Genomic DNA, 15852 nt, shown 5'->3' with positions numbered 1-15852 from the left:
CCGGTGCCGGTGCCGCGCCGCCCGCCGTGACGCACGGCGCGCCGCCCGCCCGCACGCCGCCCCCTGCCGGCCGCCGCCCCGGGGCTCCCGCCGCCGCCCGCCCCCGGTCCCCCCCGGTGTCGCGCCGCCCCGGCCCGCGGGGAGCTCCTCCGTGCCGGCAGGGGGCGCTGCGCCGCTCGCCGCCGGCCGGCCGGAAGTGCGCGCGGCGCGCGGCGGGCGTTGCCATGGAGGAGCTGTGCGCGGCGCTGGCGGGCGGCGTGGCCTTGGCGGCTCCCAACAGCACCGCGGCGCCGCACCCGCGGCTCGGCGCGTACAAAGGCCGCGGGGACCGGCTGGGGCAGGACGAGAGGCGGCGGCGGCTCCTGTGTCTGCAGAGAGAGTGAGCGGGCGGGGGGCTGCGGGGGGTCGGTTTGTCGCCGGGCTCGGCGGTGAGCGGGACTCTGCGCTTCTTCCCGCAGGAGGCGGCTGGACTACGTGAACCATGCCCGCAGGCTGGCGGAGGGCGACTGGGCCGGCGTGGAGAGCGACGAGGACGGGGGGAAGGATGGCGGCGACGACGAGGAGGAGGAGGAGATGGAGGTGGACGCCGGCAGGAGGCTGCCCAAGCGATACGCCAACCAGGTGAGGGAGCGCCGGGTCGGGGGTGGGAGCCCTCAGTACCGGGTGTGCATCCATAAAAAGGCTCCGAGGGGTGGAACGCAGCGCTGCCAGGGCAGCTGAGTGCTGGGCCGGGAGGAGGAGGCTGTGGGGAGAGCTGAGAGCGGCCTGCAGGGTCTAAAGGGAAGTATAAGGAAGGCTGTGAGTACCCTGAGCGGGCTGTAGGTGTCCCTGTTTATTGCTGAGGGATTGGACTGGATGGCCTCCAGAGGTCCCTTCCAACTCCAGCAGTTCTGTGACCTTGTGTCCCGCTGTGCAGCTGTTGGTTCACAGTTTCCATTTCTCCCCATATGTGTGACAGCAGGAAACGTCAGTAGTTGGGTTTTCTCAGCTTTGTTGGTTCCAGGAGGTCACTAAGGTGCTATAGCCATGCACGGAGGGGTCCGAATATGTCCACTGCTCTGTTCTCATCTCTCCAGATATTCGGGAATCCCAGACCTTTGCCATGCACTTAAATGAAGTCAAGAGTTGATGTGGGGACCAAGGTGCTGGGGTGCCCTGATGAGGAATGTGAGCACTGTGCTGTACACCAAAGCTTAGTCAGCAGCTGGGGAGCAGAAGAAGAAATTTAGGGGAAGAGTCTGGTACACAGCTCAGCGAAAGGCAGAGGGGTGTTGTGATCTGGGGTGGTGAGCAGTGCAGATTGTGTGGCTGTAGAAGATGAGTCAAAACGGTCCAACTTGAGCTGCAGTTTTTTATAGCTGTAGGAGAGTTGTCACTGACTGCTTTTTCTGGATTTCTGCCTAGCTGATGCTCTCTGAGTGGCTGGTCGATGTCCCTGTGGATCTGGAACAGGAATGGATCGTGGTGGTGTGTCCTGTTGGGAAGAGAGCACTGGTAGTGGCCTCCAGGGTAAGAGACAACAGCAGAAATGTCTTAGAACCCAGTAAGGGAGCTGTGCCTGGGATCTGTGTTCTTACTGTGCCCACCAACACAAGGCTGCCCTGTGAGCCGCAGGTGTTTGGGTGCTGGGAGCTGTGCTGAACAGCCCAATTTCTCCCATAGATGGGCTGTGGCAGGCTCTGGGGGGCAGCCTGCACTCCAGCACCCTGTGTGTCATCGCTGCTGTGACAGCCTTTTCATGAGGTTTCTTTGTCTCCTGTTTTCTTGCAGGGTTCTACAGCAGCTTACACCAAGAGTGGCTTCTGTGTCAACAGGTTTCCATCCCTGCTGCCAGGGGGGAACCGGCACAATACAACGAGTGAGAAAGGTAATGTTCTGAAGAGGCTTTTGAGATAGGTAGATAGATAGGTAGAAGAGAACCACTGGCTTTTCCCTGTAAGCACATGCACCCACAGGCATAGTGGTGCTCCTCTGGGCCCCAGCGTTGTGCCCTTTTATGGTGGCAAGGGTTAGTAAGCTTCAGGATGTTTGTGTATTTCTGAGGATAAGCAGACATAGACAATCTCAGATACCTTTATGCTAGATAACATTTCCTCTAGCTATCTGTCTGAGTAATTGGTGCTCTTAAACATCAGCATCTTCTCTCTGTAGCAGAGCTGCTTACAGCGTGATCTTTGTTAATACCTAGTTGCTTTGCTTCCTTTGAGGAGGTGTTACTGGTGGATGAATGCATTTCCTGAAATATGCCTTTACTTGATGTGGCTCTGGGTGTATCCTTGGAGCCTTATTGGATTCTTTGAGCTAAAAGCTTTTTGTGGTCACAACCACTATTAGCAGCAGGGATTCTCTTTGCACCTCTTGGCCTTACATCTGTGCTAAAGCTTAATGCAGGAGAGATTTGATCTGGCACTTGCCCAGTGGGTTGGGCAGCATGAGGAGTGCATCTGGACCTTCTTGTGCTTCTGTGTGCAGTGTACTGTATCTTGGACTGCATCTACAATGAAGCAGAGCAGACATACTACATCCTCGATGTGATGTGCTGGAGGGGGCACCCTGTTTACGACTGCCAGGTACTGAATCTCCCATCTGCCTTCTCCTGTGCTTCCTGTTCTGGGAGCTGCTTTGCAGCTGGAGCTGGTCGCAGCCCGATGTGCAGCAGCTTGGATATTTCATCTCTGCAGCAGTGTCTCTGTCGCTTACAGTCTAGAGACTGGAAATCTGGGGGGGTTATTTGGAGAAGTAGCAAAGGCTGGCATGTCAGTTGGTTCTGCAGCTTGTAAGTCTCCTTTGTGAGTGTGGAGAAATGGAGGCACAGGTCTGAGCTGCAGCCCTACAAGTGCTGATGGGTGATGTATGGTGGGTAATAATTCAGCCTCTGTCTCCTTTCTCAGACTGACTTCAGATTCTTCTGGCTCTCCTCGAAGATCCAAGAAGAGGAAGGGCTGGGAGAGAAAAGCAGGATTAATCCAGTGAGTTCTTTTGTACTGGGAGAAGGAGGAGGGTGGGGGGGTAAGCTCTCCTGTTCAGCAGGCTTCAGCACTTTTGTTCACAGGCGGAAGCTTTTCTCTTTTTTTTTTTTTTTGTTGTTTTTTTTTTTTCCCCCCCCTAACAGATCAGGCTTCAAAGCATACTTCTGATGAAATGGGCTGACATGTTCAGGATGTAAATAGAACCACTGAATATTGTAAATGAATGTGGGTTTTTTCTTTCCAGCCAAAGTGCTGAGGGAGATCACGCTGCAGGGTATCAGCTAACTTCCACACTGTTTTTAGCTTTCACTTGGAATGGAAAACCAATGTGGTTTCTATGGGGCCAGTGTTGATTGGCAGTCTGATTACAATGGGAATTATTTGTTGGTAGTCTTATGGGCTCACAAAGCAGGGGTAAAAGACCATGAAGTTTTAGCCTTGTCTCCTGCTCAAGCCAGTCCCTGAAGTTGTAGGGGTGGATGCTGCATTGCCCCCTGAAGTCCCTGCTGAGCAAGGATAATAGTATTGAAGTCTTTGAAGTCTTCTGTGGAGGTCAGGCCTGGCACCCGCGGCAGCTTAGAAAGTGATTTTTTGGGGACATATAAGGGGATTTGTCAGCCTGGCTTATGGAGTGCAACTTGCAAGGCGGGATGTGATTGCTCTATGGCCACCCGCGTGTGCTCAGGCACAGCAAGCAGAGCAGCTCCAGAGGATGGAACAGATTCATCATTAATGGGGATGAAGGCTCCTGTGCCAGCAGCGGAGATATCTGTGTTTGGAGTACATCCTGTTCTGACTCCAACGAGAATATCCAGAAGACAGCTACCTAGTGAAGGGGGGGCTGGGGCTGGGGAGTCGTTTCAGCTTTCATTTCCTAGGTGGAAAGGTTTGCTTGGCTGAGCCAGCAGCCTGGAGCAGACATCTGTCTGCTTTGCATCCTGCTCAGAGGTCATCACTTTCTATTTCGGTTAAAAGAGCATCTCAGGGTCAGCTCCCCTGAAAAGTCCTTCCTGCAGCCTGAGATGCTTGAGGAAAAGGTATCGGGAGCACATGGGAGCTATGTGCAGAGTCCCTGCCATCTGTATCTCTAACAAGATGCCAGAGGTGGACATTTGGAACTAGGGTGGCCTTAATGCAGAATACCTGAAATAGATTGTTCTGGGCACTCTGTTTTTTGTGCTGTCTGGACATGGTTGTAACAAGCCTCAGGTTTTCACAAGAAGGTCACTTTTATTACTGGAAAGAGATCTGTAAAGCAGCAGACCATTCCTATCCCTGTCCTCTCTGAAGGTCGAGCTGACTTCTGTAAGTTTTCGTGCAAGTATTTCCTGTCACTTCAGTGCGATATGACTGGCACCAGGGAATGACTTGGTCCTGTCACTTTGATTTCCCCATCCATGATTTGCTTGGGAGTTGCTGTTAGACTCATAGCAGAGGTCTGCCTGTCCCAGCAGACATCAGGGTTGACCAGTTCCTCCATTAAGCCCATCCATGCCTTCAGACCCCTGGTTACCTGCAGTAGGAAGGCCAACAATTTAAGGATCTGCTCTCTGCCTGAGACCTCCTGTCTGGTTACTTTGTCTGCCTGTTATTCATCCTGTTGCTCATGTTAGATTTTGTACCAAGGGAAGGCTTTCTCCTTAACCACCTCCAGTTCAATGAATTGTTCAACTTTTAAGCCATGTAATTTTTTCTCTTTTGCTCCCTCAGTACAAGTTTGTGGGCCTGCAGAACTTCCCCTGCACCTCGGAGAGCCTGTGTGAGGTGCTGACAACAAACTTCCCCTTCGAGGTGAGAACGTGCAGTCGAGCTGGTCAGTGAGAGTTAAGCCTCAGTGTTACTTGTGCTTGAATTGTCCTCTCTGCTTGAGGGGATGGCTAATGCAGATGCCTAGATTGCTGCTAGAAGCAGCAAAACTCACATTTGTGTGGAAGTACGATGGACAACTGATCTTTTCAGAGTCAAAGCTGGTATTACATGCTGCTGTAGTGTGCTCAGTGATGTGGTGGGGTTTCTTGGGAGGTCTGTGAGGTAGGCAGGCTGGTGTCTTTCTCTGACATCTGCCACAGGCTCTGTGTCTCCCTAGTCTAGATGCTACCATCTGTCTATGCGTGGCATCCAGCTGTCCTACCTCTCCTGAGGAGGAAACAGAGCAGTGTGTTTAAACTCATAGCAGTCTCTGCAGGGTTCAGGTAGCAGTGATGGGCAGCTGAGACGTGCTAGGGCAAATGGCTGCAGCAGAAGTGGCTGGGATGGGTTCAGATGGGTCTGTCCTGGATCTCCTGGAAGAAGGGGGGGAAGGGAGGAATGGTGCAAGCTCTGTTTTTTTGCTTCTGGTCCAGAACCAGCAGCCTCCTGCATCTGGGTCCTGCTGGCAGAGGTGAACATTCCCCCATCAAGAGCAGCTGAGCAGGACTATGCATTTGCTCTTACAGCTGTAGGAGCAGTGCTGCTCAGCCTCTCTGACCTGTAAGAGGAAGAAGGGCAGGACAGGCAGCAGTGTGCCAGGCAGTTGCTGTGTGTGGCTGCAAGCAGTGAGTCAGAAGCCCTGATGCAAATGGCTCAGCAGCTTTTGGTGGCTACCCTGGCTTACCTGGCACTGAAACAGAAGAGAATGGGGAAGCCAAAAGCCACACTGTTTTAGTGTGCCTCTTGTGCTCTCCTGGCCCCTGTTAGTGATTAGTGCAAGTGCAAGCTTAAACTTAGAGGAGACTTATTTGGCTGTGAGGGCTGACTTTTTTTTTTTCTCCTTCCCCTCCTTAAAGCCAGGGCAGTCACCAGAGGAAGTCCAAGTGCCTGTGGCTGGCTGACCGTGCCAGACACTGCTTTTAGCACAGGTAGGGGAGTATTAGCTGAAGGAGACCTGGGATGCCTTTTTGACTTGCTCAATGACAAATGCTCCTGCCTGCCTCTGCCTCTCCTGAGGAAAGCTTTATGACTTCTTGAGGCCTTTACTCTGTGACAAAAGGTGAAGAGCATCCCAACTTATGGAGAGAGGCCCCTGTGGAATGCAGAGGGACTGCAGGAGCTGGGCAGATGCTCCTTGTGCTCCTGCTGTGTTTGTCCCCAGGTTCCCTGGTCAATGTGTCCGGGCACTACCCCAGCAAGAACAGAAACGCGGTGTAGTTTGGCACAAAGGCAGCCCCACAGAAACCACGCTGCTGTGTTTCCAGGAATGAAGCTCACCATGTGCCACAAGAGGGAGCCCGAGAAATCTCCGTGAATAGCTTCCAGCAACGGGGCAGCCAGAACCAAACTTCACAGGAGGCAAAATACAGCTCGTGCAGTGTAATAGATATCTCGTTATGCCTGGTCCCAGCATCCTGGGATGGACCACGCTAAGCAAGTTTGCTCAGTCGACAAGCACTGAATTTTAAGAGTTTTTTTGGACGGGGTCTTATTTAAGAGCTCCTGAGCTGCCAATGGATCTGAGAAAAACAGCGTGCAAGTTTCTAGAAAGGCAAGGGAGAGCCAAAGTCAGAGGCTCTGTGGTGTGGAGCAGCTGAAATAGGACAAAGCATGGCCATGAAGCATGAAATCCTGCCAAGCCAGTTGATCAAAAGGTTCAGTCATATGGAGATGCCCTTGTCCTGGTGAGGCTGGTGTCAGAGCAATGACTTGGGATAGGGACATGGCCAACAACTGAGATGATGACAGGAATATGGGAACTGCGGTAACTTAGAAGAAATCAGGGGAAGGAATTACATGACTTACCCCTCTGCTAGGCAGAATTCTTTGATTTTGTCAGCTTGGGGAAGCTCTTTGGAGCATTGTGGAAGGCAGGAGTCTTTCCAGGCTGATGTCACTAGAAGATACCTGTGGGAGCTGCAGAATCCCCATTGCTCAGAAGGGGCTGTGCTTTTGCTGGGATGTGCAGGTCCAGGAGAGTGCAGTGGCGTGGTGCCACAGAGCCTGGCTCCTCTCCTCAAGTCTTCCTGGGACATGAGGAGAGGGAAAGGCTTTGCACTTCAGATATCCAGCCAGTTTCACAAGCTCATGCTGTTTATTGGGCTGGTTTCCTGTTCCCCTAGGACAGGAATCCCCCTTCTCTGGAATTATTTTGAAAGCTCTTCACAGTGACCAAAAATCACGGACTTCAGTAGTGCAGTAGGCAGCATGGCCCTGCAGGATGCTAATGCCCAGCAGCAGAGATGGGTACATGCCTGCTGTGTTCTCAGCCATGCCTTGGCTCGATATGATGTAGGTGCTGCTCTGCTGGGGGGCTGCAGTTGCGGGGGGGGGGGCGGGAGCATTTGGGGCCACGTCTAACAGCCCAAAGTGGGCTCTTCTCATCTGTTCTGCCCACTCAGCCACTCTTATTCATGGGTAAATAGCCTTTAAGAGCCCGCGAGGCCGAACTAAATGAGCACCGCCTCCAATGCCGGTCGATCTGCAGCAGGATCTGACCTTGCAGAGTGCTCCCCAGGGAAGCACAGGAAAAAAGAGGCCGGGGGGGGGGTTTGGAATACTTGAGCGTGGTGGGGAAACGTGGAAAACGTCAGCCAGCTGCAGTGCTGCCCAGTGTGGAAACAGCAGCACAAAGAATCAGGGTCCGAACCTTCAAAGTTCTGAGTGCCCTTAACTGTCATTGATTGCTGGAGAAGTTCTCTCTTGGGAAACATTAAGAATTGCTTTTGCATAAGCAAGCTGAAAGAGCTGTAGCAGTGTTAGGAAGCAGAGCTCCTTGGCGTCACACGCTCTGACTAATTACTCTCCAAATGTATTATTTAAAATAACCCTAATCCAGTAAAATGGTCTTTTTGTGTGCTGCTTTGTTCAGAAGCTGGATGGCTTTTCTGCAGAATGGGATCATAGCAACCAGAGGAGGAGCGCTGGTCCGTGCTGACATCAGTCTAAATCTGTTTGCCTTGGGTGACTTAAAGCCATCCAGCGGTCGCTGGACTCGTGCTGATCATTCAGGACAAGAGCTCTGCAGGTTTCTTCTTTCCCTTCTGCTTGAAGATCCAGCTGGCAGAGGTGTCTGAGAAGCAGTGATGCTACCCAGCGCTCCCTCATTCACCTGCAACAGCTTCTCATCTGCTGTCTCTCCTTCCTGCAGGTCGACGGACTTCTCTTCTACCACAAGCAGACCCACTACACCCCTGGCAGCACCCCGCTGGTGGGCTGGCTGCGCCCATACATGGTGCCTGACATCCTGGGGCTCGCTGTGCCCACCACGCCGCTCACTGCCAAACCAGCCTATGCTGGGCGCCAGCTCCAGCAGATCATCGAGAGTAAGAGGAGTAAAAAGCTGGCAGCGGGCAAGGCTCAGCCGAGCACCGAGGCAGATGCTAGGAATGGACATTATGAGCTGGAACACTTGTCCACCCCTCAGCCAGCTAATGCTGCACAGGGCCAGGAGGAAGCAGGGAGTCAGATGGAGAATTAGGAGGATGCTAAAGGTCCTCTGCTTCTCACTGTCATTCACACTTCCCAAGAGGTGGGCAAAGGTAATAATTATAGGATGTTTTTGTTTAAAGGGCATGAGAATGGAGTGTGCTGCTCCACGTGCTGCTGGATTTTTTTTTTGTCAGGGTCCTTAGCAGGGCTCTCTGGTTTGCTGCAGAGGTGGTTCTGCAGTGTGAAATCATCAGCCTCGAGCTGTGGGCTCCCAGCTCAGCCCCTGCTGCCTGTCCTGGCCGCACTCCTGCAGGGAGTGGTGCTCGGGGTGCTTCAGCCCTTCCTGGCTGAGACCTTAATGGAAGTTTTTTGCAGTCAGTCTGCTTCTAATAAGGAAAGTTTGCAGCAGGCTTCGGTAGCTCCCCAGGCAGGGCTTTCCATGCCCACGTGTTACTGAGAAATGTGATTTCCTTGCCTTGCAGCCAGCCCTGCCTCCAGCCCAGCTCCGCGTGAGCCCCCAGCCTGTGTGCCGGGCTGCTCTCTGCAGGGGGAGGAAGGAACGATCGCACTCTCGAAACGTTGCCATTGATAGTGCCAAATAAAAGGCTTCTCTGAAATACAAATCCTTGAGCGCCTTGCCTTCCTGCTACCTCAGGGAGAATGCATGCTGTGTCTCCCAACAAGGGATTAACAGCCTGGTTTGTGGCACTGACTGAACGGTTTGGTTCTCCACAGCGCATGGAGGAGCTCCAGCCCTACCTGCTTGCTCCCCTGTGTGAACTCGCTTTACGGGCAGGGCCACTCTGTCCCCCTGTGGCAATTTCAGCAAAGAAGAAACCATTATGCCCACTGCCCCAGCACTGTTTTTGACGGGGAGGTTAAAAAGCTGAAGCGGAGCCCCTGGAGACATGGAGATGAATTACCAGGCAAAAACGTGCCCCTGGGGATCTCCTCCCAGTGCCTCCGGAGCAGGGCTGTGCCCAGGAGGAGGAAGGCAGAGCAGTACTGGTGCGTGCAGATAGCGGCAGCATGGGTGTTCTGCCCTCGCACACTTGTTAGTTTGGTGTTTTTTTTCTCCCTTAAACGAACCATTCTATGCTACGTACAGGGGCTGCTTCCACCGTCTGATCCCGCAGCCGCTGCGGGCTGTACCTGCGGACAGCGGGAGCTGTCAGCGCTGCGGTGGGAGCGCTATGGGAGACAGGGCCGGCCCGGCTCCGCTAGGCGGGGGGACGAGGCGGCAGCCCGGCCCCGCGGCTGTTTCTCGGCCCGTCCCCAGCCTGGTTCTGCTGCTGCCGCGCATCCCTCGGGACGAGCCGCAGCTCGGCTTGCAGCCCCGCGCTGCCCTTCGGCCATCTGCTGACGTGACGGGCAGGAGAGAAACGCAGCTGCGAGGGGCTGCGGGCTCCGCTCAATGGCCGAGAGCACGCGGATGCCGCAGTTCCCCTTCTCAAAGCAGCCCTTGGGCCGGAGAAAAGGATGGGCGAAGGAGAGCGTGCGTTTGGAGAGGGCCCGTGGGGTGGGGGTCAGCCCCGCGCCGCTGCGACCGCGGTGGGGCAGGAGCCGAGCCGCTTCTCTCTGCCCTTTCTTCCATTTTCTGCGACTTAGGTGCAAACCCTCCGGCTGCGGGCGCGCTGCCAACGCGCTGCTCCTCGGCCGAACAAAATGTCCCCGGCCCGGCTCCGGCTGAGGCGCGCGGACCCCCGTCCCTGGGACGGCCCCCCTCCACCCCGGCTCGGTGCCACCCATCCCGAGCGGGGCCGGGTCGTCGCTTCCAGGGTGGCGGAGACCGCTGCCTGCAGCCCCCGCCCCGCCGCGCTTCCTGCCCGCCCCTCCCTCCATCGGCGGGCCGGGCGCAGGGGAGGGGGCTGCGGGCGCTTCCTGCCACCGCCCCCGCGGGGCAGCGCCGGGCGGAGCGGAGCGGGGCGGGGAGCGGCGGCGGCCCAACCCCCAGCCGAGCGGCGCGGCGCTTCCCGGGGCGAGCGGAACTTCCCGGCGCTTTGCGATCCTTACACATTTTTTTTTTTTTTTAACGTTTTTATTTTATTTTCATTTTCAGATTTTTATTTGTATTTCGTTTTCATTTTTTTTTTTAAATCTCATTTTCTCCTTTCCTTTCTTATTCCGTTTCCATTCTTTGCTCCATCTATATCCCATCTCCCCACTCCCTTCCCCATCCTCTCTTCCCTCCCCGCTCACGGCCGCGGACACCCCGGGGCGGAGCCGCCGCCGCCGCCGCCGAGCGGCCGCCAGGGAGGGGCGGGTGCCCGCAGCGCCGCCGCTCCGGGGATGGGCTCCGCCGCCTAGCACGGCCCGCCCGGCCCGGCCGCAGCATGGCCGCGGAGCTGAGCGCCGAGGAGGAGCAGGTAGGTGCCGGCCGAGCCGGGCAGCACCGCCGGCCCCTGCTGCGGGCACCCGGGCTGCGGGCGGCTTTTCTCCCTCTGCATCTACGCAGCCTCCGGACGCGCAGCGCAGCCCCTTGGCTCCCCCGTCTGCCCCTTATCTTTTCCATCTGCATGCCCCCCGTCTTCGTGCCCCCCGCCCATCCCCATTCCTTGCCGTTACGCGTCCCTCTGCTCATCATCTCCATCCCCACCCCAGGTCTCCCCCAGGCTCTGCCCCGCCGCCGTTATTTACGGAGCCGCCCCCCCCGTGCCCGTGGGGCTGTGTGGGGCTGTGTGCACGTTCTTCCCACGCCCCGTGCCTCCCGTGACGTCCCGGCTTCCTCCCCGGCCGTGCGTCACCACGGGAGGATGTTGCTGGGCTCGGGAGCGGGGCTGGTGGCCGAGCATCACCCTGGGATGTGCGGGTGGGAAGGGGGGCTGTCCCAGTGCTTGGGGATCTGGGACACGGCTGTGACGCAGTACTTTGCTTTTTTTTCGCAATATCTCTCCTCCTGCTCAGGAGGAGAGGTTTATCTCAGGAGGGTAGGGATTCTTCCTTGGTAAATCGCATTTTGGGGTGCATCTGGTACTGGCCCATCTGACGTCACTTCGGAACATCAGCCCAAGTGCCAGCCTTGCTCATTACTCTTGTTACACCACCCAGATCTCTCCCACCCATCAAATTGCCTTTGGGGAGTCTGGGGGATGCTAATAGGAATGCCCTTCTGTCCTGCAGGCCACCAAGCAGTTCCTGGAAGAGATCAACAAGTGGACGGGCCAGTACAATGTGTCCCCGCTCTCCTGGAATGTGGCTGTCAAGTTCCTCATGGCCCGCAAGTTCGACGTCCTGCGGGCCATTGAGCTCTTCCACTCCTACCGGGTACGTATGGGGTGCGGCTCGTGGGGTCACACATCCCCGTGTGTCCCTGAGTGTCACGCTGGGGGTCACGCTGTGTCCCTGCCGCAGGAGACGCGGCTCAAGGAGGGCATCGTGAAGCTGAAGCCGCACGAGGAGCCGCTGCGCTCGGAGCTGCTCAGCGGCAAGTTCACCATCCTGGTAGGTGCACGGTGCGGTGCGGCACAGCGCGGTGCTGCCTGCAGGCACGCCGTGACCTCGCTTTCTCCCCAGAGCGTTCGGGACCCCTCGGGGGCCTCCATCGCCCTGTTCACGGCCAAGCTGCACCACCCCAGCCGCAGCGTGCAGCACGTGGTGCTCCAGGCGCTCTTCTACCTGCTGGACAGGGCCGTGGAGAGGTGAGCTGAGCCCTGTTTTCCAGCACTGCCTTGTATTGCTGCTTTGTCACTGCTTGCAGACCGAGCTCTGTTAGCTCTGTTCAAGTAGCCTATAAGCAGTCGCTTGCTCTGTGTTTGCATGCCAAGGATTGATGACAGCCTGCTTAGAAGCCTTCCAGGCATGGCAAAAATCAGTGGCATCACTGAGGCTTCCACGTGTGCCTGGTGTCACTGAGCTGGGGATCTCCGGCCCTTGGAAAGCCCCGGCCCTGGGATCCCTGCTGGAACACAGAGCCCAGTCACCCCGTTTCTGGGGCTGGGCTTTGTGCGCTGAGCCATCATGGGCAGCGCAGCTGGGATGGGCTCAGGGTGGGTGTGAGGGAGAGGCAGCTTTGGGGGCTCCATCCGCTAGGAGCACAGAGGGGACTCTCCTGGGGTCACCGAGGGGTGCAGGGTGCATGTATGATCTTGGAGCGGTGTTGCTCTTTCCCCCTGCACAGTTTCGAGACGCAGAGGAACGGGCTGGTGTTCATCTACGACATGGCGGGCTCGCAGTACACCAACTTTGAGCTGGACCTCAGCAAGAAGATCCTCAACCTGCTGAAGGTAGCGGCAGCAGGGAGGGGATGGGATAGGATGGGATGGAGCTGGATGGGATGAGATGGGGTGGGATGGGGGGATGCAGGAGGTTGGATGCCATCCACAGCCTCAGCCCCTCGGGGAGGCGCAGGCACCGGGAGGGGATCAGCTGTCCCCACGCGCTGGATTCCTCACACAGCTGCTGGCAGTGCTTTCATGAAAACAGATGCAAATTATTTTTTAATGGTGCTGGCATTTCGTGCCTCCTCCCTTCTCCGGAAAAAGAGCTCCCAGTAAATAGCAGCTGGGGCTCAAAGCCCCGCTCCCGCCCTCACCACTGGCTCACCGAGTCCAGCCCTCTGCTGGCCACATGGAAATCGGTGCGGATTGGAGTGTGGGCTGTGCTGGGAGCCCCGGGTCTCTGCAATTGTCACTGCCGTGAGGACACACTGGGTGTGGGTTAGTCCTGCAGCATGGAGCTGAGCCGTCCTGAGCCCTCACTGTCTGCAGGGCGCTTTCCCAGCGAGGCTGAAGAAGGTGTTCATCGTGGGAGCACCCATGTGGTTCCGTGTGCCCTACTCCATCATCAGCCTGCTGCTGAAGGAGAAGCTGCGTGAGAGGGTGAGTGTGGGGGCTGCAGGCTCCTGGGGGCTGGGAGCTTTAAAGGGAAAGAAAATGAGCCACGTGGGAGAAGATAAACTTGGTTGCTGCTTGAAACGGTGTGCCCAAAGATTCCTGCTGCTTGCCAGAGCTGCGTGCAGCCTGGGAGCTGAGGAGGGCCCTCCTGCCTGCTGAGCTGAGTGCCCGTGCCTATCCTCTGCAGGTGCAGATGGTGAAGATGTCGGAGCTGAAGGAGCACCTGCCCCGCGAGTGCCTGCCCGAGACCCTCGGCGGGTGCCTCAAGCTGGACCCACTCAGCTGGAACTGCCGCTTCTTACCGCAGCAGAACGGGCACCCCGACCCCCTGGATGAGCTTATCCTGGTGCCGTTGGTGACCCCCCGCGACAACGGCTCGCTCCATGTGCCCGGCCCCAAGGCCCTCACCCCGCAGGAGCTGCTGGAGCACGTCAGCCGCAAGCAGAAGCGCGGCATCTATGAGGAGTATGAGGACATCCGGCGCCGGAGCCCAGCTGGGACCTTCGTCTGCTCCTTGTGAGTTGAGTGGGGCGGGAGGAGAAGTGGGGACCTGGTGCATGCCGCTCCCGGGCTGCGGCCAGGCGATGGCAGCAGAGCCCTGGGCATTGCCTTGGGATGCCCCGCTACCCTGCCCTGTCCCTGCCCCAGGGCGCCCTACAACCAGGAGAAGAACCGTTATGGAGACGTGCCCTGCCTGGACCAGACCCGTGTGAAGCTGGCCAAGCCCTACAGCCGCCCAGAGGTGAGCCCCCCTCACATCCTGCACTGTTCCACCAGCCCATCCTTGACACCCAGCACCTGGGTTCTTGCTCATTTTGCTTGCTTGGAGCTTAGCCCAGGGGGTCATGCTGAAGCCATCCCCGTGGTGCACTCATGCCATGTCATTATCCCCAGCTGACCGACTACATCAATGCCAGCTTCATGGATGGCTACAAGCAGAGGAATGCGTACATCGGGACACAGGGTAAGGGTCGCATGTTCATAGAACCACAGAATGGCCTGGGTTGAAAAGGACCACAGTAATCATCTAGTTTCAACCCCCCTGCTATGTGCAGGGTCACCAACCTCTAGACCAGGCTGCCCAGAGCCACATCCAGCCTGGCCTTGAATGCCTCCAGGGATGGGGCATCCACAGCCTCCTTGGGCAACCTGTTTCAGTGTGTCACCACCCTCTGTGTGGTTCCTGTGTCCAAGGATGCTCAGGGATTGATTGCCTGTCCTGCCCAGCCTCACCAAGTGACAGCAGGCTGTCCCTGCAGGGCCCCTGGAGAACACCTATGGTGACTTCTGGCGCATGGTGTGGGAGCAGAATGTCCTGGTGATCGTGATGACGACTCGGTGAGTGCCCTGGGTGGCAAAACAAGTGGTTTTGCTATTGGATCAACTGCTGTCATGGCTGGAAAGCAGTGCTTTGCATCCCAAAGGAAGGGGACGCCCTGAAAATACCTCTGTGCAGTGCAGGGGAGAGCCAGCTGTGTTCTGCTGCCCGCATACCTGGTGTCCCTGAGCTGCCCCAGTACAGAGCACTGCAGAGGGATGCTGCGGGCACTTGGGGGACGCAGGGCACCACGTGATGCTGGCAGGGAGGGCACTGTCCCCGTGTCACCACATCCCATCCGCAGGCTGGAGGAGGGGGGCAGAAGGAAGTGCGGCCAGTACTGGCCCCTGGAGAAGGATTTCCAGATGCGCTTCGGGGCGCTGACCATCACCAACCTGGGCGTGGAAAACCTCAGCCATTACAAGAAAACCATCCTAGAGATCCACAGTGCCGAGGTGTGTGCGCTAAGGTGTGTGTGCCCAGCGGGTGCCGTGGGGCTATCCCATCCCACTGACCCCCTCCCTGCTCATCCCCAGGGCAAGGAGCGGCGATTGCTCTCCCACTTCCAGTACCTGAGCTGGCCGGATTACGGCGTGCCCTCATCGGCAGCCACGCTCATTGACTTCCTGGGTGCCGTGAAGCAGCAGCAGCGCGTGGCTGTCAGTGCGTTGGGACCGCGTTTCAAGGGGCACCCGGGGGGCCCTCCGCTCGTGGTGCATTGCAGCGCCGGCATCGGCAGGACGGGTAAGGAGTGCAGCACGGAGAGGGGTGATGTTGCATTGGCAGCGTGTCGGCTGAGCGATGCTCGCGCTCGTCCACAGGTACCCTGTGCGCTCTGGACATCTGCCTGTCGCAGCTGCAGGACGTGGGCACGCTGGACATCCAGCAGACGGTGCAGCGCATGAGGACGCAGCGTGCCTTCAGCATCCAGACCCCGGAGCAGTATTTCTTCTGTTACAGCGCAGTGCTGGAGCACGCCCAGCGCCGCGGCCTGCTGCCTGCCGCCCAGAAGGGCTCTGCTGGGCACTGACACAGCCCTGCCAGCTGGGAACTGTGCCTTACTTCAAGCAAGCGAGCCCGGGGCTGGAGGAGGCTCGGGGAAAAGGGTGTCGGGGTGGTTTTATTTTGTAATTTTTTTTTTTTTTCTTCTCTCGGTGGGACCATCTAGACCTGTACGCAGAGCCTTGAGGGCGTGCGTTCCCAGCACGGCTGCATCGGGAACTTTATACTGTATTAAGCTCTTCGAATGTGTATATTCTTATTTTTTTATAATCCTGGAGCGTGGGGGAGGAGCTTTTCGTTGTGGGGTTGGTTTTTTTTTTGGTTTTTTTGTTTTCTTGTGGTATTTAACATTAAGCGAGCAGACGAGGAGCGATCTCATCTCCAGGCTGGT

General features: G+C 57.0%; 2 protein-coding genes across 8 annotated transcripts; both read left to right on the top strand.

The window, feature by feature from the left end:
- Window positions 1-202: 202 nt before the first annotated feature.
- SNUPN (snurportin 1) lies at window positions 203-8926 on the top strand. 4 transcript variants are annotated; one of them, XR_016470256.1, is made up of 10 exons: window positions 203-379; window positions 459-621; window positions 1405-1509; window positions 1771-1867; window positions 2473-2570; window positions 2892-2969; window positions 4680-4760; window positions 6040-6562; window positions 7750-7946; window positions 8029-8144. XR_016470256.1 is itself a non-coding variant. In XM_090148664.1 (8 exons), exons 1-8 carry the CDS (start codon window positions 225-227, stop codon window positions 8356-8358), a joined length of 1107 nt encoding a protein of 368 aa, XP_090004790.1. In that variant the 5' UTR covers window positions 203-224; the 3' UTR covers window positions 8359-8926. The 4 variants fall into 4 exon arrangements, 2 of the variants coding, with proteins under 2 accessions (XP_090004790.1, XP_090004791.1); XR_016470255.1 differs by lacking the exons at window positions 6040-6562; window positions 7750-7946 and adding an exon at window positions 8792-8914 and having other exon boundaries at window positions 8029-8419; XM_090148664.1 differs by lacking the exons at window positions 6040-6562; window positions 7750-7946 and having other exon boundaries at window positions 8029-8926.
- Window positions 8927-10245: 1319 nt separating this feature from the next.
- Window positions 10246-15843, top strand: PTPN9 (protein tyrosine phosphatase non-receptor type 9). Of its 4 annotated transcripts, XM_031616334.2 has the most exons (13): window positions 10249-10675; window positions 11430-11573; window positions 11661-11750; window positions 11823-11947; window positions 12427-12532; window positions 13016-13126; window positions 13329-13657; window positions 13790-13883; window positions 14036-14105; window positions 14401-14479; window positions 14764-14914; window positions 14996-15203; window positions 15281-15840. In XM_031616334.2, exons 1-13 carry the CDS (start codon window positions 10643-10645, stop codon window positions 15487-15489), a joined length of 1749 nt encoding a protein of 582 aa, XP_031472194.1. In that variant the 5' UTR covers window positions 10249-10642; the 3' UTR covers window positions 15490-15840. The 4 variants fall into 4 exon arrangements, with proteins under 4 accessions (XP_031472191.1, XP_031472192.1, XP_031472193.1 ...); XM_031616332.2 differs by having other exon boundaries at window positions 10247-10675; window positions 11430-11750; window positions 15281-15842; XM_031616333.2 differs by having other exon boundaries at window positions 10248-10675; window positions 11661-11947; window positions 15281-15841.
- The last annotated feature ends 9 nt before the right edge of the window (window positions 15844-15852 follow it).

This window comes from Phasianus colchicus, chromosome 12, assembly GCF_987193195.1.
Source record: "Phasianus colchicus chromosome 12, bPhaCol1.hap1.1, whole genome shotgun sequence".
Taxonomy (NCBI): Eukaryota; Metazoa; Chordata; class Aves; order Galliformes; family Phasianidae; genus Phasianus; species Phasianus colchicus.
This window is presented reverse-complemented; position numbering and strand designations above follow the sequence as displayed.

What these genes read in the sequence shown, in the direction of transcription:
- SNUPN (XM_090148664.1), top strand. Translation starts at nt 225, where the DNA reads ATGGAGGAGCTGTGCGCGGCGCTGGCGGGCGGCGTGGCCTTGGCGGCT. An exon ending in CCAAGCGATACGCCAACCAG is followed by an intron (nt 622 to 1,404) that starts GTGAGGGAGCGC and finishes ATTTCTGCCTAG; the next exon opens with CTGATGCTCTCTGAGTGGCT. An exon ending in ACCCTGTTTACGACTGCCAG is followed by an intron (nt 2,571 to 2,891) that starts GTACTGAATCTC and finishes CTCCTTTCTCAG; the next exon opens with ACTGACTTCAGATTCTTCTG.
- PTPN9 (XM_031616331.2), top strand. Translation starts at nt 10,643, where the DNA reads ATGGCCGCGGAGCTGAGCGCCGAGGAGGAGCAG. An exon ending in GTGATCGTGATGACGACTCG is followed by an intron (nt 14,480 to 14,763) that starts GTGAGTGCCCTG and finishes TCCCATCCGCAG; the next exon opens with GCTGGAGGAGGGGGGCAGAA. An exon ending in CGCCGGCATCGGCAGGACGG is followed by an intron (nt 15,204 to 15,280) that starts GTAAGGAGTGCA and finishes GCTCGTCCACAG; the next exon opens with GTACCCTGTGCGCTCTGGAC.